Source organism: Gossypium hirsutum, chromosome A11 (assembly GCF_007990345.1).
Source record: "Gossypium hirsutum isolate 1008001.06 chromosome A11, Gossypium_hirsutum_v2.1, whole genome shotgun sequence".
Taxonomy (NCBI): domain Eukaryota; kingdom Viridiplantae; phylum Streptophyta; class Magnoliopsida; order Malvales; family Malvaceae; genus Gossypium; species Gossypium hirsutum.
Window position 1 is genome coordinate 3,212,966 of NC_053434.1, and position 23,813 is coordinate 3,236,778.

At 36.5% G+C, this 23,813-nt stretch overlaps 3 protein-coding genes, 1 long non-coding RNA gene and 1 pseudogene across 4 annotated transcripts in view; 3 read left to right on the top strand and 2 right to left on the bottom strand.

The window, feature by feature from the left end:
• Positions 1-617, bottom strand: part of LOC121209845 (formin-like protein 20) — a 7,336-nt gene extending 6,719 nt beyond the window's left edge. Inside the window, exon 1 of the mRNA XM_041081564.1 lies at positions 587-617. Coding sequence (XP_040937498.1) covers positions 587-617 — 31 coding nt within the window. The remainder of the gene's footprint in view (positions 1-586) is intronic.
• Positions 618-1,092: 475 nt separating this feature from the next.
• On the top strand, positions 1,093-3,210 carry LOC121209846 (cleavage and polyadenylation specificity factor subunit 6-like; annotated as a pseudogene).
• A 75-nt stretch (positions 3,211-3,285) lies between these two features.
• On the top strand, positions 3,286-4,384 carry LOC121209633 (uncharacterized). Its single transcript, XR_005904741.1, has 2 exons — positions 3,286-3,418; positions 4,022-4,384. It is a non-coding gene; the product is annotated as an uncharacterized lncRNA (long non-coding RNA).
• Positions 4,385-6,675: 2,291 nt separating this feature from the next.
• LOC121209847 (uncharacterized) lies at positions 6,676-7,536 on the top strand. The gene has a single exon (XM_041081565.1). The coding sequence runs from the start codon at positions 6,676-6,678 to the stop codon at positions 7,534-7,536; it is 861 nt and encodes a 286-aa protein (XP_040937499.1).
• Positions 7,537-8,178: 642 nt separating this feature from the next.
• Positions 8,179-23,267, bottom strand: LOC107912122 (formin-like protein 20). Its single transcript, XM_041081566.1, has 19 exons — positions 22,574-23,267; positions 21,291-21,994; positions 20,991-21,212; positions 18,924-20,893; positions 17,196-18,708; positions 16,133-17,151; positions 15,842-15,959; positions 15,486-15,557; positions 14,959-15,057; positions 14,781-14,822; positions 13,110-13,190; positions 12,919-12,969; positions 12,763-12,844; positions 11,965-12,059; positions 11,708-11,779; positions 11,514-11,630; positions 10,165-10,233; positions 9,995-10,061; positions 8,179-9,100 (listed from the first exon to the last, which is right to left on the bottom strand). Exons 1-19 carry the CDS (start codon positions 22,644-22,646, stop codon positions 8,961-8,963), a joined length of 6,606 nt encoding a protein of 2,201 aa, XP_040937500.1. The 5' UTR covers positions 22,647-23,267; the 3' UTR covers positions 8,179-8,960.
• Positions 23,268-23,813: the final 546 nt, after the last annotated feature.

Genomic DNA, 23,813 nt, shown 5'->3' on the forward strand with positions numbered 1-23,813 from the left:
TAAATAAATTAATCACATTGAATTTAGAAAAAAATATTGAAAGACATTAAAATATTCAACAAGTTCACAACAGTATTAGATATAATGCATATTTGAAGTACAAAGTACTTCTAAATAAATAATCACTTTTTGTTTATATATATATATATAACTAAATAGTATGCATTTAATATTTGGAATTTCACTATCATGGAAAAAGTTATTTAATTAAATAATGGTTAATGCTAGGTTCATTATTTTTTTTAGTAATTATTAATATAATTTATTCTACGTTACATTAAGTTAATTATTGTTTATGTCAATTATAATAAAAGTTTTAAGATTAAAATATTCTTAACAAAGCTTTTAGAATTAAATGATCGGGGAGGTCCGGTGGGGTAGGATTTTTTTTTATTTTAATATTAATATAAAATTTAAATTAATTATTATATTTTTGAATTTTTTTTATGTATTTTTATGTATTTTTTTGAATTTATTACAATTAGGATCAAATTGAAATTATTTGTAAATTTTGAAGGTTATTTTTTAAAATTATGATAAAATTAATGTAATATGTAAAAATTTAGTGCTAAATTTGTTATTATACTGACTTTTTTAAATATCATGCAGCTTGACATTTGTGGTTTTAAGACCAAAATGAATCAAATTATATAACGTAGGTGCTTAAATTATAATTTTTTTATTTTAGGTCCCTAAATGAAACGTTTTTATAGTTGAGTGACTATTTGTGCAGTTTACCCCCAAAAAAAAGACATGTAAAGTATATGCACAAGTGCGCACGTTAGCATTCTACCGTTATAAAATGAAAATCCAGACAAAAGAAATCCATGTAATTTCTCAACTTTCAAGATTAGGGTTTCGCTTCCTCTCTTTTTTGGTTTCTCACTTCAACCAACCTGGTAAGATCCCTAATTCGTTCTTTGCATTTTAATTAATTTATCATTTAATTTTGTTAAATTTAGGCTTTCTCTCATTTATTCTAGGAATCAGAAAAAGAAAGTTCAAAGCTTTGAAATTGGTCCAAGAAGAAATATATATTCTTATATATTTCTTTTGGAATTTTTAGTGGAAAAGATGGTGAGGAGAGGAGGGGATCAGATGGATCAGTTCCACAGAAACGAAGCAATCTCAGCTGTTGCTGACGAGGGTTTCCTAGGTGAAGAAGATGATGATTATGAGGATCTTTATAATGATGTTAATGTTGGCGAAGGGTTTCTTCAATCTTTAAGAAAAAACGAAGATTTAGGGTTTAGGAATGAGGAAACTAAGAATAGTGCAAATAATGTTGTTAATAATAATGATATTGGTGAGAAAGTTGGTGGGTCACCAATGGATGCTGCACCTGAACCTGGTGTTTCAAATCCTGGGTTGCGGATGGTGTTGGAAGAGGGGATTCTAGGGTTTCTCATGAGAGTCAAGGGTTTAGAAGTGGTGCTATTTGTGAATGTGAAGGGACCTAGTGCGGGTAGCGATAGTGGTGGAAATGGGCTTAGGGTTGAATTAGAGCGAGCATCATCTAAGTTGAATGATATGGCTGCAGAGCAGAGTAGGAATAATATCAACAATAATTTATCTGGTGTAGGTGGTATGGCACAACAGGGACACGGTGTAGGGAATATGGGGAGTGTTGAGAATGAGAGCTTAATGAGGCATGGAGGAGTAGGGGCTGGGAATGTGAAATGGTGGTGGTGTCAGTGGTCCTATGATTGGGAATGGTGTGGAAATGTGGGTGTTGCTGGTGCTGTTCCTGGTCTTGGTCCTGGTCCTGGTGTTGGTGCAAGTGGAGGTGGAAGTGGTGGTGGAGGTAGTGGGACGATATTGTTTGTTGGAGATCTCCATTGGTGGACAACAGATGCTGAACTAGAGTCAGAGTTGTGCAAGTATGGGCCCGTGAAAGAAGTCAAGTTTTTTGATGAGAAAGCAAGTGGGAAGTCAAAGGATATTGTCAGGTTGAGTTTTACGATCCAGCCGCAGCCACAGCGTGTAAGGAGGGAATGAATGGGCATATTTTTAATGGAAGGCCTTGTGTTGTTGCCTTTGCATCACCATTTACTGTTAAGAAAATGGGAGAAGCTCAATTAAATCGGAACCAACAGATGGCACAGTCTGCTCTTTCACAAGCTAGGAGGGGCCCAAATGACGCTGGAGGCAAGACTGTTGGTAATAACATTCAAACTGGTGGGAATTATCAAGGTGGAGATAATAATAGAGGTTATGGAGAGGGAATTTGGGAAGAGGCAATGCTCAGGGGATGGGAAATAGAGCTCCAGGTGGTCCTATGAGGAACAGGCCTGGTGGGATGGTGGTAGAGGTATTATGGGAATGGTGGAAATGGTTTTGGACAAGGTATTGGTGCAACACCTCCTCTCTTGCATCCACAGTCTATGATGGGTCAAGGTTTTGGTCCTGCTTTGGTGGACCATGGGGAGAATGGGTGGTTATGGAGGCTTTCCTGGTGCTCTAACGCCTCCATTTTCTGGGATGTTAATTCGTTCCCTCCTGTTGGGGGAGTTGGTTTGCCTGGAGTGGCCCCTCATGTTAACCCTGCATTTTTTGGAAGAGGTATGCCCATGAACGGTATGGGAATGATGCCCACAGGTGGTGTAGATGGGCCTAATATGGAATGTGGTCAGATCCCAGCATGGGAGGATGGGGTGGTGATGAGCATGGTGGTGGGAGAGCTGGAGAGTCTAGTTTTGGGAGGAAGCTGACCATCAATATGGTGAGGCTACGCATGATGAGGAGGTTGGCAAAATCCGATGAAAGAAAAGATAGAGCTTCAGAAAGGAGTGGTCTGGATCATCTGAAGAAGTATCGTGATGATAGAGAACCGGATATGATAGGGACATGCCTGGGGAGAAGGATACTGGCCATGGTCACGATTGGCCAGAAAGAGGGCACCAGGACGATAGAGACACTGGTCGAGAACGTGATAGGGAGCTGACAGGGATAGGGAACGCTCTCGAGATCGTGACCGCAACCGTGATAGGGAACGTGATCGAGACAGGGATCGGGATCGACATAGGGAAGACAAAGACAGATATGCGATCATCATAGGTACAGGGACCGTGAGCCTGAGCATGATGATGATTGGATAGGGGACGGTCATCAAGAACTCACAGTAAGTCACGATTATCACAGGAGGAGGAGCATCGCTCAAGATCTAGAGATGCTGATTATGGGAAGAGGCGACGACTTACCTCAGACTGACTTATTGATGCCTCTATAGCAAAGCCTCTTAAAAAATAATAAAAAAAGATTAGTAACTGCCAAAACCTTAGGTTCATCATTCACTTTTGATGTCTCTCTCAGCTGGTGGTCCTGTGGTCATCATTTCATAGCCATTCTTCGTACATTGCCTGAATTTGTTCATTGCTCCTATTCGCATGGAGCATGGTCTCAATTTTTCACGGAAGAAGTAAGTTCCTTGACCATGTTTTCCTCATCATATTATCCGAACATTCAGTAACCATAAATTATCATTGAAGTTTCATCTCTGAATTTGTGGGATTGTTGATGTTCAAAATTGCTCATTCGTTCTGTACTTGTAGTCATGTATCTTAATCGTTGAAGATCTCAAAATGATGCTGTAGGCTAGCTAAGATTCATCTAATGATGGTCTTTATTAGCATCTTTACACACCAATTTTGATTTCTACTATGCTTATTGTTGTAGTTCTCTTGTGTTTCATGGTTTCTACCAACCTACAAGATTTAACGCCCGTGTCTAGTCGTTTTATTACATAATTAGGTAATTATTGGTTATTGCTTATATTTTTATGCATTGATGCATATATGCTGTAATTCCCATTTTTTTGAATTTAGTGCAATTTTATAGGTTTTTTTGTATGTTCTACTTTTTTTCATTATAACTAATATTTCTGGTGTCAACTACAACCTTTTTTATCGTGCTTTCTCAGTTTACTTTTGGTGCAAGGCAATTACTGTTATTATATATAGTCTGATATACTCTAAGAACATGGTTCCTAACTGCAAATGTTGCTCATTTATTTGATTTATAGCTTGAAGGGTATTTGAGATTTGAAGCTGTTCAGTAAAAAGACTGCGTCTTGGGTATGGAGAATGATCACAGCATTCTAAAATTTGAGAGAGACAGTAAGATGGGTGTTTTTCCTTCTGCCAGCAGCATTCATGTAGAAGTGAAACTCATGCTTTTTATTTATTGATTTATTTTTATTTTGCTTCTCCCATTTTATGTTTTAGTTAATTAGCACTCGAATGAAACCAAAGCCGAAACCGATGTTGTGTATGATGATATTTATGGCTTGAAATTGCTTTAAGTCCTCTGATTTCTGAAGAGAAAAAGAAAAAAAAGACTGAATGTGATGTAATAGGGATTTATGCTGCTGATGTGCATTTTCTGATGTTCTTGTATCATTTTTCCCCTTTTTCGTATTTTTACCTTTTGGGGTTAGTTTTAGTTTTTACCACTGTTGTTTTTGTTGAAGAGATATGTAGAATATTAACCATTTGATTTGAGAGATGCCATTGTTAAAGCCCTGAGAATTGTACAAAAGGCAATAGGACTTTGTATTTCTGTAGGGAAATACCATTTTTATTTAAAGCATTTTTGCCAATCTTTTGTACTTGTCTTTATTGGGATTATTATCTCTTTAGGCTTAATCATTATTTGGTAACTGAGTAAGAAATATTTTTTTTAATATGGTAGTTGTGGTTTTTATGTTTTTTTTCCCTTACAATGTGATTCCTATTATATATGACAAAAGTTTGCATTTTTGGCATTCAAAGATAATGATGTTAAATTTTAGTGTTTATTTTAGATTTTAGTGTAGATTTAATGAAAGTTAATTGGTAAATTTTCATAATTTTGTTAATAAAATAAATTTAGTGTGAATTGTAACTTTGTTTAATTTATTAATATAATTGGACGAGTTTATTCTTTTTTAGATTTAAGGTTAATTTGATGAAAATTAATTATTAATAATATTAGTTAAGAAATTTCATCTAATTAATACTAAAATGCAAAGTAAATGCCAATTTTTTTTCTGAAAAGTAAAAAAGTTTACATTAATTATTATTTTCATGTATAATTACAAATATATAACCGAATAGAGAACAAATAGATTTAAAAAACGAAATAATTTAGATTAAAATTGATGGATTGGATTCAATCCACATGTGAGAACACATGATAGAACATCATAGAGATATTTTAAAAGCTCAAGCCAAATTACTCAATTAGGCTTGGCGATGAGCTTGATTGTTTTATTTCAATATCAATAATTATGTTGTAAGTTTATATTAACTTAAATATAATGAAATTTTAATTATACTTAATTTTTGTGTTAAAAATAATTACTTAATTATGGTGAAGGGAAAATAACCCAAATTCGTCTTTATCCGCTAATTGGTTCATTGATTAATTTAATTATTTATTAACAAAAAAATTAGTTAGAAAATCACATAATAAATCATTTTGACCTATGGAACTATCATTCTTTATTGCATATTATATTCCTTCCAACTTAAGCAACTATTCTTTAAAGTATAAACCTTAAATAAATTTTTATTTAATAAAATTCTATACTATTATTAATAATTTCAACTATAATGTTCATATTAGTTATATATGTTCAATTCACTTAGTTAATTACTATAATATATTTTTAATAAATTCCTGTATGTGTTATTTTTCACATATCTTAATGCATTTACGTATCATAATATCTTGACATTTAAGTTTTTTTTTCTGAGTTATTATTCTTTATTTTCTTGAAAGCAAAGAAACAGTCACTGACCACGTTGGCCCTACTCAATTATATATGCAAATTTTAATCAATAACTTTTAGGGGTTGATTTGGAGATAAAATTATATAATTGTAGAGATGTTGATTAGTGGGGTATTAGTCTCAAATTTTATCACAATTTACTAATATTTGTAATTTAAATTTATTTTAAAACAATATTTTATTTTTATTTAATATTTATTTATTATATATATTATTTCTTATTAAATAAAAATAAACAATTTGATATACTTTTTAAATATTTACATTATAATATATTTAATTTACACATGATAAGAATTACATAAGATATAAAATAAAAAAATAATATTTTGTACATTCGAATATAATCCGAGTTAAATTGAACTCAAACTATAATTAATAAAACTTGAGATGTATTGATATTCAACATAATATTTTTATCAAAAACATTTTTCTAGTTATATTATTTTTAACTAATTTTTTTTCTAAATAGCACTGTTAGGGTTGAATTAAATTGAAGTTTTGAATATTAAAGCTTTTAACTCAATTCATATTCAAACATAATCTTTTATCTAAATTTTTTTTTAATTTAATTTTTTTATTAAAACCTTTTAAATATCGGACAGAGTTTCGAGATAGAATACAAATAGTAAAATAGTTTGTTGGAAATTTTTGTTAACCAATCTTATTGATTGAAAAAACACTTTTTACCTTCCAAAAAGAAAGTCCAAAACGCACCAATTTCACGAAAACTTAAAAAGAGGAGAAAAAGATTGAAGCCTTTGGTGTGTGCATACACATTATATGATAAAACTGAGAACAATGGCAAAAAAACAAATACACAACTCAAAATGGAGAAGGAAACAAGCAACATCTTAAGAACATCAATTTACACATTCTTTCAAAGCTATCAACACTTGACAACAATGGCTGCCATCCTTGCTTTCCCTTATTCATCTTACCTTCTTCTCTCCCAACTCTTTATCCCATCTTCCCATGTTTTACCATCAATTCACAGTCAGTTGAAAGCTATTTCTCAAGCTATGGGGTTCCCACTTTCATCACAATATCTCTTCACACTTCTCATTTCCAAGCTTTCCCAAACCATTTCGTCATCAATCTTTGTTCTTCCTTTCACTTTTTCTTTCTTCCTCATCACTAAATCTTATGTTTTTCATCTTTTAAGCCAACAAAAACCAGATTTGGTTTCAGTTTTGTCTCTTTATTACAAGCCTCTTCTTATCACCTATGTCTGTAATTTCATTTGCCTTATCTCAGCAAATTCAACAGCTTTTTCGTTGCTGTTCTTTGCTTTTAATCTCTTTGAAGGGTTTGGGTTCTCATCATCTTCACAATGGATCCTTTTCGTGTTAGTTTCAGGGTTTCTTCTTTATTCATTCATCGTTGCTAATGCCTTTATAATCTGCAACTTAGCTTTGGTTTCATCTGCAATGGAAGAACACAGTGGTTTTTTAGCGATTCTAAAAGCTTGTATTTTGTTGAGAGGGAGGACTTTGACTGGTTTAACGTTGGCGGTGGTTGTAAACTTGGCCTTGGCAGCCATTGAAGCATTGTTCCATTATCGTGTTGTGAGAGCTTATCATGGTGCTGGTGGTTTAACTGGTTTCCCAATGGCTTTAGAAGGGATTTTAATTGCTTATTTGTACTCCGTTTTTGTTGTTGTTGATACTATTGTGAGTTTTATGTTCTTCAAAAGCTGCAAAACTGGTTGGTTGATAGATCAACAATGTACATGTTCTTACAGGATTGAAATCATGGAAGAATGAAGAAAATAGATGTTGGGAGAGCTTTTTTCAAAACCGATTTGAAGAAACAATCTATTTCTGGAACCATCAAAGTCTTTTTCTTGAGTATACAAAGAAAGAGAAGTATAAGAATACTGCAAATATAAATTCATTGAAGCAATTATATGATCAATGATTCATATTTGTTGTAGGAAAGGAAATATATATTTTAATTCTCTTTTAACTTGTTTTTAAAAATTAATACCATATCAACAGTTATAATTAGAATCAGTCATCCTTTCACATTTTTAAATGATAATTGTTTTGATTGTTCACTTTGTTTAGTAGAGTGAAAAAGAAAAGAAAAGAAATAAATATATAATTTTTAGTATAAATAAAAATAAAATTTTTGAAAAATACAGCATTTTAAATTAACTTACATACCTCTCATTTTTTCTTTCATACATTAAGATGAAACATATTGTCTTCTTTTTCTCCTCTCATTTCTTTTTACTAATAAATACACTTAAAATTTATTTTATTTTTACTTTTTCACTCATTATAAAGCCAAAACCCAAAAACTGGTAAAAACACCTCTAAAAAGGTAACTTTCAGCAAATGGAGAACGGCTAAAGAACAAGCAATTTTCGTGATATATTTTCGTGATTGAGGAATCAAATCAAATGAAAGAATATCAAAGCTGTTTAAAATGGACAGCAAGATTTTGATGCTATATTACAATTACACTAAGAATGCCTGTCTTCTAATTTCTTCTCATTTCTAAAATCTAACACCCTATACAATCTCTTTTCTATGATTGGCTACTGTCAAAAAAATCTCCACTTTTTTCCAGGAGAAAAAAGAACTAAAATGAAAAAACAAAAAAAATGATTTATGTTACAAGAAAAATGAATTGGATGCTTACTCTGTGTGTGGTTAGAGCTTTGTACACCTACACTTTGTCATGGTACAGTAAGGATTTTCAGGGGTTTAATGTCCCACATCCGCTCTCTGGTGCTGAAGAAAATACAATAAATGAATGGTGGAAGCTGAAAAGAGATCGCCTAACACCGCCAAGCATTGGATTAATGCTAGAAGTGTCATTGCACTGACCTTGATAACTTGCACTGAGAACCTCCACTGCTTGGTTGTGATCATAACCACTCGGCTTCGAAGCTTGGTCCATGGGACATCTACTCCGAAAGTTTCATCGATCATTCAACAATAATGGGATTGAGCATCTTACCATAGAAAATGTCCCTGAAGCCTCATGCAAAGTTCGAGGCCTGCAAGCTTCCTGGACAAGGTCCTTGCCTCATTTACAACATCTCCGAAGGCAGGCATCATCATCTCATCAGCCCTCAAAAGCAGCATTTCCTGTCATTTAGGTGAACTCTTTGGCACAGACATCAGCTGCTATACAAGGGCTATATTACCTTTGTAGGATTATAGAAACTGATCCTTGACTATTCCGCTTCCTGCTTTCCCTTATTCTTCTCTGTTTCAGCCTCCTTCTCGGCTTTCTTCTGCTCCGCTTCAGCCTCCTTTACATTCTCTTCGTGTGCTTTTCGAAACAACCTCACAAAATTTAAGAGTGTTGAAGTAACTGCATTGGACCAATTCAACTTCAAATCACCACGTAAAATCAGAATAACATGAAGGAATATGTTAATTTAGATTGAAATAACCGAAATCGTAACTATGATAAAGACTAATGCATGACTACTGAACAGAATCTGATTACAGAGCAAAAGAACAGTGTTGGGAATTTTTTTCTTTTAATCTAACACTTTAAAAGTTGACGATGTAAAAGCATGAGTTTATTTCAACATAAAACCATTATGTACAAGTCGGTTGTACCATTAAGCCATTTCCTTCATTTTAACCAAATATACATTTCCTCTATATATGACCACTGAAATAAGATAAATAAAAGTTCAGGAAGCCCTAGTTTTCTAGTTTCATAAAGAAACTAAACAACTACTTTCAATTGGCTTTTAACTATTTGTTAAGTTAGGAACCCTTTTCTCAATTTTTTTTTTTGCATATTTGATTTGTTTTATTGATCACAGTTAGAGTCAATGTGGGTGTGAATAATAGAAATATTTTCCAAAACTATCCACTTTTCGACTTTCTCATACTTTAACAAGTATTTGACCTCCCTAAAAAATATAAACACTTTAAATTCAATCACAAATTTGTCTTTCTCTAGACAGTCCATCCTCATCTTTTTATTTCTTCCAGTAAATTTTCCTTCAGTTTTGGCCCTAACAAGACAACTTGCTGAAACATTTGGTTCACTAACTATATGACGACCGATCCTTTTTCGAAATTGATCGGAGAAAAGGAAAAAGAAAGAAGCATTGAATTGAGGTTCAAATATTGAAGAAGAAAGGAAGAAAGATGAGTCAAAAGCCTTTCCCTTAACATTCTTGCAATGCTCATTGTAAATAACCACTCAGGCATAACATGTATGGAAGGTATTACATCCACAATATACCTTGCTCAAATGGGCATCGGGCAGGATCCTCACCAAAATAGAGTGCAAGTGCATCTGCATTTCTACCCTGTCCACCAAAAAGGTCAAAAAAATTATTGAAGACAATAATCAAAGGAGAAGGTGAACATTAGATGACATATGAACGAAAATGTAAAAAGTTGGCAAATTACCGTCGTAGAGTATAGATTTGTTACAGATGCTGCCTCCGCTTCAGCACCACTAACGAATTCCTTTAATGTCTAAAATGGTAAAAGAAAAGGGAAAAATCTTAAAGTAATGAAAATATTCCCTTGAAAAATAAAAAGCATTAGGTAGGTTTTGATGTAGATTGCAAGGCCATAACAATTGCTCACTCCACTGCATCAGAAAATGATTATATGAAGCCTGGTGACGTTTCAATTGGAAAGGAGGACTACCATGTATAGATCAGGCCTCAGGGAACATTAACTGAAGGATCTTTCAAAAAGGGAAATATCATTTCTAGCCATATTATTTTCTTAGTATTCCACTATATTAGCAATAACCACTTGTGTGACAATCATAAACTTGTACGATGGTTCTTTATTCTCTAAACCCAATTTTAGGGCTATGGCATGTTTACATAACATTTATTTTCTTCTATTTTATAGAGCAACTATGAGTGCAAAGAGTGATAAAACGAAAAAAATGCAGAAGCTAGTAACCAATCGAGAATTCAGTTGGTGGTCAATCTTTATTAATTTATAAGGAATTTTATGTTTTCAATTCTTATAAATGTATATTACTATTTTCTTTTACTAAGAGATGCATGAATGACATATAAACTAAAAGCACTGGATATAGTGATGGAATCACCTAAGGATAAATTATTCAAGGGATCATAAATAGGCCTACTGATGATGATCAAGATCCAGATGACAATTATATAGTCACTTTAAATAACTACTTGCTAAACATGAAAAAAATGCGCTGAATGCGGTGTGTGCATGTCAAAAAATTAAGAGTAAGGTTTAGTTTGGTTTAGGCACAAAGAAAAAAAAAACAATTTTAAAGTTTAAATTTTTAGAAGAGCTTAAACAATAAGGTAAAAGTTGTTAACTGAAATTTACTTATTGTTTTATATGAACATTTATGTTTCTTTAGGAATTATTATCTTATATATTTGTTGGGCCTAAAGAATTATAAATATATACATATATATTAATATTATCTTATGCCTATGTTTCTTAGACTTGGTAGCAAATATCAGATACAATTATGAATTCAGCATGGATATGGTTCAAATTTTCTAAAGTTTTCTATATATTTAGAGGATCCTTGGAGCTCATGTCCATATGTTCAACATGGGTATTTCAAAAAAATGAAAAGTTTGAGCAACATAGTCTTAGGCTTTTAGTGAGGCTGTCATTTGAATTAATAAACTGGCTCAACTGAGACTTTGATTCTATTAGTTAACTGAGATTATTAATTTATTGAATATTCATTTATCGAGATTCTACCACATATGTATGTTGAAGGAAGAAACGAAACAACCATGTACCTTATGGAAAACTTCGGAAACAGGACCGTCATTTTCTGAGGCAGCCAGCTCCTGCTTAACCTTTTCTAATCCCTTAATTATAGCTTGCATTTCTTCTGCTAAAGCTTTTAATTGTATCTGCAGGGACCCAAGCCTCCAAACTAAACATAGTGTTACCAAGCTACAAACTCAAATGTAAAAATACTAATGAATACCTTAGTTGCAGCTTCAAGGCTAACAAAATCGAGGTGAAAATCTAATAGAGCTGGTTTCTTGGCAGCTAGGACCTAAGCCACAATAAAAACACAGTTCAGACTTGATTGAAATCAACCATTTCTGTTCGTATCAGAAACAAATCTCCAGTAGCAAAGTAACATATAAACTGGGTGTAAAACATAATCGAGGCAGATCTTACAAGAAACAGAATTATCTTTAATTAAACAACAAGAGAAAAAAAAAATAGTAACCAGACCTTGCAAAGATAGTGCATTAGCGTCATCCTGCTGGTAGAAGCACGTGTATCTGTGAGCTTTAGAAGACTGTCCAACTTAAACCCAACAGCAGCACCTGTATAGCAGGAATGATTTGAAACCTCGTATTAAAGGAACATACAGCAGTTGAAGAATTTTCACTTCCTCAAATCTGAATAGTTGATCAGCATTAAATGCATAAAAAAACATGACACCTGGGACAAGTGGCTTTGGCAAAAAAAAAAAAAAAAAAGAGAAAAGAAAAGAAAAGAAAAAGAAAATGCAAAACAAAGGAACAAGTAGCATAACAAGGGACAAAGAATTGATTGACACTACTATCATCTAAAAATTCAAAATGAAAGACATAAATGTAGAAGTTCGACATTAAAGGACATAAATGCCAATGTTAAAGAAACTGGACCACAGGTTAAACCAGTTGGTTTGATTGTTTCTTATTTTATTTTTTATGTTTAAACATTAATTTAATGTAAAATAAATAGTTAATATAATTAATAGTTAACAATAATATGCATTTAGCTTAATGGCATGGTCTTTAATTTAAGAAAAAGGGAAAAAAAATAATTGGATTTTTACCTGTTCAATAAATAACTGGTTTTTGATCGGTTTGAATATTACCCAATTCTTAGATAATGCAAGGACTGGACAGGCCAACCTTAATTGGTTTTAGCAATACATTACATGTGGTTTAGCTAGTAATATTTTATCTGCATAATCTTTTTACAAGCTGCAATTGTAGCATCAAAGACTGAAGCCAAAAGGAAAAATTGAATGTCACTTACCCCTTGCAGTTCCTTGGTTCAATGTATTTCCTAGATAGAGAATTTTCTTCATGAGATCCTTCAATTTAAGGGAATTTCGTACCTATATAACCAATACAAAAGTTGTAAGATAAGAACGAATAAACACTGCCGTCATCAACAACATTAATGATATACCTCATTACATGCAGAATTTACAGTATTTAAGCTCCTTTTAAATTCAGAAACCTGCAGGTGGTAAAAAAATGTAAGAACAGAGGATAAACAAGTGATTCAATAAAAGAAAAAGGAGAAACAAGAAGGAGATTAATTATTGAATAATACTGTAAATTTATCAAATCAGATTAACTATGGAGATACCGCCAAACCTGAGTTCGGAACTGAATCTTGAAACAAAACACTCTTAGTTTTGACTCTACTCGTGGCACTTTCATCAGCTCCAAAAAGTACTGAACATGAAAAATCAAAACTTGTTCAGGTTTAAAAGTTTTTACAAAGATGGATCAAATGAAAGATGTTATTGGAGAAGCATCCAGGAACTAAATGTTTTAGTTAGAGCTTCTTCATAAAAGCGAATGCCAGAAAATTGTTATCTTGTATTTGCAACAATGCTATATGATAAATCATTGTTCTCCAGCACTTCAACTATCTTCTTAATGTTGAATCAACCAAAATCTAGTACTATAACAGAGATACATTATCTGCCCATTCTTTCCTTTTCTTTCTCATTTTTGAATTAGAAAGAACCCATACTACCACTAAGAACCAAGGCAGCTCTGACTGAAGCACAAAGCCCACTTTACCAGAACAGAGATATAAAACCAATAGCCTCTTGCAGTTCCAGCCACTGCTGCCTTTTTAAATTATAACAAGGGAGTACAGAATAGGAGATTGTTAAAGGGTAATTCTTCCCTGAAACATCCTTCTATTTTTCTTCCTCAAATGAACCACAAAGTCAAAAGGAGGACAAACCTATCACTCTACTAAATGTACAACCATAAACACCCTTCCATACCACACTTCTTTCCATAGGTAAATATATAGAGTAATCTAGTTTATATCTCTCAGAATAAGAATAAACCCATAAGTAAATGAAATGATTTTTTCACAGAGAAGCTCCCTATGCTTGAACTTTCAGTCAGAAAATCTTAACTGTATTTATGCTCATGAATAATCCACATCACTGAACAAATTTTGCTAACATTACCATCCTTATTGAGGAATTATCAGATATAAATTGTTCCAAAAATATAGTAGGGAAATATAGGACTAGGTATCAAAAGTACAATCTTCATCTTGGTTTAGATGTCCCCATAAAAATGCAAAAAGATAAAAACAAATCAATGCTTAGACATCAATTTCCATCTTTAAACTATGATTTGAAAAGAATCCTTCATGCCAAAGGGCTTTAGAAAGTATAAAATCTTAAAACTGAGAAAATATTTCAGAAATATTGAAAATAAACACTTAATTCAATATATCAAGGAACAGAAAAGGAAACTGTTAACAAGCAGTATAAATTCCTACATCAGTACATGAAATTATAGTCTCTTTTCATTAGAAGAAGGAAGAGAGGAAAATAAAAAGAACTTGGGGGAAGGGGGGAGGGAGGACAAGTTTTCCATTGTGTTCCCCTCACTCCCTAAAAACCGAATCAAAAGAAAGCAGTAACTCAGTCATTTGAAGCGACCAAGCCGGGAAAATGTATTCCCTATCATACCAAAGTATCTCAGTTTTAAAAGAAATTTCTTAAACTGAATGGCATAAAGAGTTTTCTTATATTGGGAGATGGGGGGACTTGAATCCAGCTCTTTGAGTAGGGGGAAGCATGCACCAACCACTGAGCCAAATGCTCTGGAGGAAAGATATTAGAAGGTCAAATTTTAGAAGAACATGAAGACAAAGACAAATAATTTTCAGAAAAATAGTATATTTAGCATGTCAATGGAAATGAACCATCTATCAGTCCAGCTATGTAAGAAACCCAGGTCTAACAATTTGAAAATTTGAGAAAATATGGTTAGAGAGAAAATGCGGACCTGTTCACACTTCCCTAGACTCTCCTTGTCACCAGTGTAGTTCTAAAAAATAAAAAGAGGGTAAATCACAATCAAAGAAGACAAACTTCTAATGGTAAATGTATACTATGTAAAAAGCAATTGTAAATAGCTTAAATACAATATTGAATATATTTATATGCATATGCTAAAGCATCACCTTGAGAAGTTCCATTTCCTCTTTAGTTGGACAAAATTTTATGAGATTTTCCACTTGATCAACATCTAATACCGTATCATCCATTGCTAGCACTGCAGCCTGATAAATTCAAGAAGCTCTACATGGTAAGTTAACAAATAAAACCGAATATTTTTGGTTAAAACTAAGGCAAAAAAGGAGGAGAAAATAAAAGAGAGGAGATGAATTCATAGAGAATCCTATTTCCCACCATGCCCCATTAAGTGAGACAGATTTGGCATGACAATCCTAAGAATTTGCATTACACCAAAATAGAATCCATAGAAGAAGCTAATGATGCTAAGGTCACCACATCTTTGGAAACTTAAGTGCAACCACAACCCAAAAAAAGAAAAAACGAATCAAACAACATTGTTGTCTTGTTCACATATATTTTGGGTTAAACTTCCATGCTCCAAGTTCTATATAAATGGAACACCATAGATAAATCCTCTAGTTGTCTAAAAGAAACACTAATAAACACAAGAAAATGACCATATCTAGCTTACCATCATATCAGGAAGTGGCATCTTAACTTTAGTGAGCATAATTTCAGTGTTGTTAGCCCTCCTCAAGTCAATCTACAATGTGATAAACCAAATCGGTTAGCAATGGAATTATGATGGTCTTATGATAGTTAAGCAATTAGAAAGATAAGCATTATAGTTAATTTGAATTACAAAACAAAGATCAGAATGCCTTCCCCATGACTAAGCAGAAACCTACCCTAAAAATTAAAAATTCTCAATTTCTAAGACCACAGACCTTGTAGTAACTCTACAAGATGCTTCAAGTAATAATACCACAATTGCCCATAAAAAAACCTAGATGCATAGTTATTGAGAAAAATGAAATTCCAGATTACCAGGTGGACTTTGTCAGTTTTCGGTCCAGCTGACTTGCCTTTCCCTTTATCACCTGAACGCTTAGGAACAACGTTGGAGAAAAGAGTCTCAAGCTCTGACACATCAAATTCTGGTGCACTAGGAGAAATAAAGGAAAGGTAAGCAAATACAAAAAAAAAAAAAGAAATTAATACATGTGAAAGAGAAATACAAACATATAATAATGGAATATTAGCATAGATATTTAGTCAGGAATTTCACTACAGAAGTATACCACAGAAAAGTTAAATCAATATCACAAGATATATTACACTTGAGGCTCTCCATGTCTTTGCAATTCTTCCCATAAGCTTCCTTGTATTGCCCTTGAGACTTTACTCCAGTGTAAGGGCTTTAAGGAGGATCTCCTAGCTGTTTGAATAGCTCCTGAACGTGATAGCCCACGCCCTCTTCCTCTTGCATCAGCTCCTTTGGCACCGAATGGTGGAGGCGGTGGAGGTCCACCACCAACAGCTCCAGGTGGTGCTGGAGGGCCAGGAGCTCCTCCTCCAGGAGGTGGTGGCGGAGGTGGTGCTCCTCCACCAGGAGGTGGTGGCGGAGGTGGTGCTCCTCCTCCAGGAGGTGGTGGCGGAGGTGGTGCTCCTCCCCCTGGAGGTAGTGGTGGCGGTGGTGGTCCAACTCCAAGAGGTGGTGCTGGAAGTGGTGATTCAACTCCAAAAGGCGGCGGTGGAGGTGGCGGTACCCCAGAAGGTGGTGGTGGAGGTGGTTCTCCAACAGTAGGAGGCAACGGTGGAGGTGGAGGAGCTCCATGCATAAGTGGGGCTGGTGCTGCAATTTCATTAACAGGTGGAGGTGGTGGGGGTGGTGCTCCAAGGGGGGTAGGTGGAGGTGGCACTCCAGGCAATGAGGGAAAGGGTGGATGAGGGACACCAGACATTGATGAGTGTGGTGGAGGTGGAGGAGGTGAGACACTAGACATCGATGGGGGTGATGAAGGTGGGGCACTAGACACCAATAGGGGTGGTGGAGATGGAGGTGGGGCACTAGTTGAAAAAGTGGTTGATGAAGGTGAAGGAGGAAGTGAAGCACTAGACATCGATGGGGGAGGAGGTGGGGTGTTAGATGTTGATGGGGGTGGTGGAGATGGAGAAGGTGGGGCACTAGTTGTCAAAGTGGTTGTTGAAGGAGGAGGTGGGGTGCTAGATATTGATGGGGGTGGTGGAGATGGAGAAGGTGGGGCACTAGTCGTCAAAGTGGTTGTTGAAAGAGGAGGTGGGGTGCTAGATATTGATGGGGTGGTGGAGATGGTGAAGGTGGAGGAGGTAGGGCACTAGTCATCAAAGTATTTGGTGAAGGTGAAGGAGGAATTGAAGCATTAGACATAGATGAGGGAGAAGGTGGGGTGCTAGATATTGATGGGGGTGGTGGAGATGAAGGAGGTGGGGTACTAGTCATCGAAGTGGTTGGTGAAGGAGGAGGTGGGGTGCTAGATATTGACGGGGGTGGTGGAGATGGAGGAGGTAGGGCACTAGTTGTCAAAGTGGTTGGTGAAGAAGAACAAGGAATTAAAGCAGTAGACATCGATGAGGGAAGAGGTTGGATGCTAGATATTGATAGGGGTGGTGGAGACAAAAGAGGTGGGGCACTAGTCGTTGCAGAGGGTGGTGAAGGTGGAGGAGGAAGTGGGGCAGTAGACATCAATGTGGGAGGTGAAGATGGTAGTGAAGGTGAAGGAGGTGGGCCACTAGTCATCAAAGTGGTTTGTGAAGGTGAAAGAGGAAGTGGAGCAGTAGATACCGATGGGGGAGGAGGTGGGGTGCTAGATATTGATGGGGGTAGTGGAGATGGAGGAGGTGGGGCACTAGTCATCAAGGAGGGTGGTGAAGATGGAGGAGGAAACGAGGCAGTAGACATCAATAAGGGAGGTGGAGATGGTGGTGGAATTGAAAGAGGTAAGGCACTAGTAACCGAAGCGGGTGATGAAGGTCGAAGAAGTGAGGCACTAGACATTGATGGGAGTTGTGGAGCTAGAGGAGATGGGACAATATTAGTCAAAGAGGGTGGTGAAGGTGGAGGAAGTGGAGTACTACACATTGGTGGGGGTGGTAGAGATGGAGGAGACAAGGCAATAGTAGTTGAAAAGGGTGGTGAAAATGGAGGAAGTGGAGTACTACACATTGGTGGGGGTGGTGAAGATGGAGGAGACAAGGCAATAGTAGTTGAAAAAGGTGGTGAGGTTGGAGGAAGTGGGGTAGTAGTCGTTGAAGAGGGTGGTGAAGGTGGAGGAGGATGTGGGGCAGTAGTTGCTGAAGAGGGTGGTGAAGGTGGAGGAGGAAGTGGGACACTAGCTGTTGAAGAGGATGGTAAAGACGGAGAAGGAACTAGGGCACTAGATGTCAATGGGGGAGATAGAGATGGAGGTGGAGGAGGTGGGACACTAGTCATTGAAAAGGATGGTGAAGGTAGAAAAGGAAGTAGGGCAATAGTCGTCAAAGAGGGTGGTGACGGTGGAGGAAGTAGGGCATTAGACATTGATGAAAGTTGTGGAGGAGGGTCCTTAGACATTGATGGGGCTAGTGGAGATGAAGGAAGTGCGGTGCCATACACTGATAAGAGTGATGGTGTTGGAGGGGGAGGAGGTGGAGGTGGCGGTGGAACACTAGACATCAATGGGGGTAGTGGAGCTAGAGGAGGAAGTAGGACGCTAGACATTGATGGGAGTGGAAGAGCAGGAGGAGGAGGGCAGCTAGATATTGATGGGGGTGATGGAGGTGTCGGAGGAAGTGAGGCGTTAGACATCAATAGGGGTGATGAACGTGGAGGAGAGAGGGCACTAGAGATCGATGGGGGTTGTGATGGAGCTGGAGGAGGAGGAGGAATTGTGGCACTACAGATCAATGAGGGTGGTGAAGGAGGAATTGAGGTAGTAGACATTGATGGGGGTAGTGGAGGTGGAGTTGGTGGAGGAGATGGGGTAATAGACATCAATGGGGGTACTTCAAGGGGAGGAGATGGAGAATGAGGCATTGGTGAGGGCAGTGAAGAAGATGCATGCATTCCCAGCAATAACGGTGGTGGTAGTGGTATTGGTGGAGTAGAAGCTATGTAATGAGGCATTGGTTGCGATAAAGGTGCCAAAGCTCTATACTGAGGAGGTGGTGGGGGGGTGGGGGTGGTGAAGGTACATGTCTAGTGAGCTCTAGAGGTGGGAGGGGAGGGGAGGGTGGAGCATCACACAATGGAGGGGTTAGGGGTGGAGAAGGTACTGATAGCACTTCATGCATGATAGATGGAGCCATAGCACCTTGAGTTGGAGGAGTGGGAGGGGGCTTTTGATGGAAAGAAGGTACATTACCAAGTTTTGATGTACCCAATGATCTGACAGGAGATGGGCGAGGAGGAGCTTGAGAATGTAGTACATTAAAGAAAGCTGAAGAAAACCTAGACTTCAAAGGTGGTGAAGGTGGTGGACGAGACGAAAAGAGTTTAGAAATCTGAGGATTAGAAAATGGGGGAAAGGGAGGTAGAGGAGGAGGAACTGCCACTGGATTTTGAGAAAGCATCCCAGTAGTATGTACTTTTGCTGCTGTGCAAGGTGGTGGTGGTGGAGGAGGAGGAGGAGGAGGGGTAGGTAATGCAGCAAAAGACATTCTAGAAACATTTCCAGAAAGTGGGGGAGGTAGTATAGATATTGTATTTTCTTCCAAAGATTGTGAAGCCAACAAAGATCTTGGTGGAGGTGGGGAAGGAGGAGCAGGTGGTGGTGCGGCTGCTGGTGTGCTAGGTGGAATATATACTGATTGCTGTAAGCCAGGCAGTGGTGTTGGAATTATTGGAGCGGCATATATTTCTTTTGGATAGTCTGAAGGCTTTGTAAGGTCAACCTTTTGACCTTTTTGCTCAGATGAAAAATCCTTTGAAGTCTTTGTATCGTCAACCTTCTGAACTTTTTGCTTGGATGAAACATCCTTTGAAATCACAGCTCCAGTAGAACCCTTTAGATTGGAAACAGACTTCGATTTCCTCAAAGTACTGGATGGTACAGGTGGTGAACTATTAGGTCTTGATGGTGGATATGATACATGCATTGAATTAGCATAAGATCCCTTGTTAGGAGGGATCCACCGAGATACGGCATTTGGCTTTGCTGGCCTTGCAGGTTGGCCCTGAGGTTCTAGTTGTCGGCTCTTTGGTTTCACCAGAGCAGAATCTGAAGCTGGTTTTGGAAACAGCCCGTCTTGTTTCTTTGAAATAGGCAGTATTTTCTCGGGTTTAGGTCTGGAAACATCGGTTTTCAACCTTTGCTTCTTCAGTGGAACAGCTTCTTCTCTATTGCCTGTTTCTGCCGTGTCTTCCAACTTGCCAAGCACATCTTCTGCCACCTCCTTGGTTTCTCTCTCTCTCAACAGGTTGATAGTAAATTCCACTGAACCGACCTTAATGTCTCCATCATCAACAGCTATGTCTTTCACAGCATTAACGTCAGAATCCAGCTTCATGTGTATTTTGTAATTCACATCGTCCATAGCTATGTCCTTCACTGCATCTATACTAGAATCAAACTTGACATCCTGTTTTTTATTCCCATCATATGTGGAACATTCTTGAATTCTAAGGGGATCTACATCTTCCCTCAAGATATCTTTCTGCTCTGGCTTGTTTTCATGAACTATCTGACTGTCATAATCCACCTTTCCATCCAGTGCATGGGGATCTACATACTCCCTCAGGATATCTTTCTGCTCTGGCTTGTTTTGATGACCTATCTGACTGGTGTAATCCACCTTTCCATCCAGCACATGGGAATCTACATCCTCTCTCGAGATATCTTTCTGCTCTGGCTTGATTTCATGAACTATCTGACTGCCGTAATCCACCTTTCCATCCAGCGCATCGACTTTTCCATCCAGCACATCAACCTTTCCCTCCAGCGCATCAACTGCATTGCTGAAGATCTCTTCCACCTCGAAAAATTCCTCTGGTGAAGCACATTCACCGTCATTCCTATCTTCACTTTTTGTTGCGACTCTGGGGAGATTAGGGACAACCGCATCGCGGTCCATAAAAACCACCTGATACAGATATGAGACAGACATAAGTATGCATTCAACTCCTACAGGTTTAGAAAATAAATAAATAAAATAGTCACAGACTAATAACCTAACCTACCTCTACTGTGAAGTCCTTTGGAAATTGATGCCTGGCATCCCACAACACATCAACATCATCGTGATTGAATATTAAAATATTTCTTCGAACAAACGCTGTGTGAAACATAACTCTGAATATCGTCTCTTCATGTATCAAATCGTCATATAAATGGACGCACTCAAGCACAACATCCCCTTGAATATGACAATGAGTATCTATTGTCACCAATGCACACTCTTCCTGCAGATAAACCTTATTAGAACATCCCAAATTTTGGTCAATTTATCTTTCAGTTCAATTGCGTGACTTAGGCATCACCTTTCGGAAGTAAGGAACTTGCTTTTTCGTCTTTGAAGTTGAAAACAGAAGCTTAGAACTTCTATTGGCTGGTGTTTTGGGGTCCATTCCATAAACATGTATAACTGGCCTGCAGCCTTCTCCCCCTTCGAAAAGAGGAAGAACTCTAAGAATTATGCAATCCAAATCTCGAGGTGTATGTGCAGGAGGCCAATCAGAACTCAAATTCCTTCTAGAAATATACTGCAAATATCTCAAATGAGAAGGCTGAGGGTTCAAAGGGGACAGAAGCTTGAGAAGGTCCCTAGGAGCTTGCTTGTAGACCATTTCAAGAGTCTTCTGCTCACCACTATATTGTTTTCGGTATAACAGAAGACTGGCAAGCATGAAAGCAAGTACAGGCCATCCTCCTCTTTCACAGTGCATCAAAAGCACATTCTGCTGCCCTTCCAATGACAACCAGCTGTCACTCGATCGAAGGAAGTGATGAATCATTTCAAGTGGCAGCAACGGGCATCCCTCATATTGCCGTGGGTAGTCCATAACTGTCATGTCATACTCGCTTAAAATGTCCGAAATTCGGCTCCGCCTGTCCCCTTCTCTGAAATTAAAAACCATGAAAGAAGCATCTGGAAAGTAGTCTTGTAGCTGTGCCACAATGCTACCCATATACACTTTGAACTCATCTTCTTCCAAAACGTCCGCAGTGAAGCAACAGTCAAATACTGAAAAACAACCGACACAGAAGTTGAATCAAATGAGCAAAACTTATTAACCATGTGCCTCCAAAAAAAAAAACCAAAATATAATATGGTAAGTTCTAGCTGTAAAGTTCGTTACAAATGCTCACAAAAGGAAGTTTTATAGCTTTTCCTAAAATGGAGAAAAGCAAACTATAGTTCCAAACAGAAACATTTATAAAATGGTATGGAAATTTGTATGCATTAAGAAAACACAGACAGCACATCAGTTTCTAAGTTCATTAGCAAATCAATTCAGTAATTCTGCTTTAAGGTGACAATGCCACCCAATTCTCCCCAACAACCACGAAAAGAAACAAGCTAAGAACCTTCTTAATTGTAATAAAATATCCCAATATTAATCAACAGAACCCTAAAATTCATTAAATTAAGCAGTGCATGGTCCAAATAAATTAATACAAAAAAATATGTAGATAAGAAATTTGGTTCCCAGATAGAATCAGAGAATTCAAACACAATATCCATTGGCATTCCTCTGATAGAATGTAGATGGTTTCCAAATTTTAAAACTGAAACGAACAATAAATTAGAAAGAAAAGTTACCGTAGACATGTTCGGAGATCTCGAGAAGCCGATCCGGCGGCTTCCGGTAAAACAAGCGTCTGAACAGCGCCATCTGATGGCGCTGTTACTACGCCGATAGTATCCAAAACGTTTTCTTCCTATCACCGCAAATTGGATCACATTTCTCTTTCAATAAACCCACCACGGATCCCCGAGTCAGGTTCTCAATTTCAATTTTAATCGACTCAATTCCGACGTAAATTCAACACAAAAAAGTTTCCTGACAATGCCTTCTTTAAAACACGCCAAATTATTCAAATAAATTAAGATTTCTTACCATAGAATTAAAATCAACACAATTCTCCGTCAATGCCCGCTCCGAAACGCACCAAATTATTCAAATGAATGAAGATTTCTTATCATAGAATTATTAACAATTTCAATTCATTTTCCAATACGTGACCGAAACGGCAAATCACAGAGAGATACGGAGAGAAAGGCAAAGAAAATGAAATGATTGAGGGAAAATGAGAGAAAGTTTGGCGCATAGAAAATTCATAAAATATTTTTTTTAAATTATTTTATAAATTTAAAAGTGAGAAACAAGTGACAGTAGGTGACGAAATGAGATTATGAAGGGGAAATAATAAAAAAATCAAAAAGAAAATTACAGAATTGAGAGTTGAAAACAATTCCTGGTGATATGTTATCTGAGTTTTGTTTGTTCTAATAGAAAAAATGGAAAGAAAAAAAAAGAAATAAGCTGAAAATGTGAAAGAAAACACTTGGAAAGTTGAACCCGGGTTTTTTTTTTTTTTTGCTTACGTGTATACCACGTGGGAGCATTGGTTTCACTCTTAAGTTTATGAATAATATTAAATTGTTTTTAATTTTGTTAAAATTTTATCATTAAATTACTTTTGAGGATGTGATAATTTTATGAAATTTTAAATTTTATTACTATTTTTTTTCTATTATTAAGTTACTTTATGAAAATGATTGTATCTTATAAGATATGTTATTAAATATTAAAAAATGGTTCAGAGAATTTAAAAATAATAAAAATATAAATATGTTTTTACTTAATTCAATTCATTTATATAATGTAAATAATGTCTTCTTTTCATGAAAATAATTTTCGCTATATGCTCTTTATGTGGCAAACAAAATGGGTAATGTAATTCGTTCAAAAAGAAAGAAGAGTAACGTAATATTAAAACTGGCTGTTATTGCCCTTCCCGGCGGCTATTGTCGGATTGGGTTGAGACGGTGACGAATA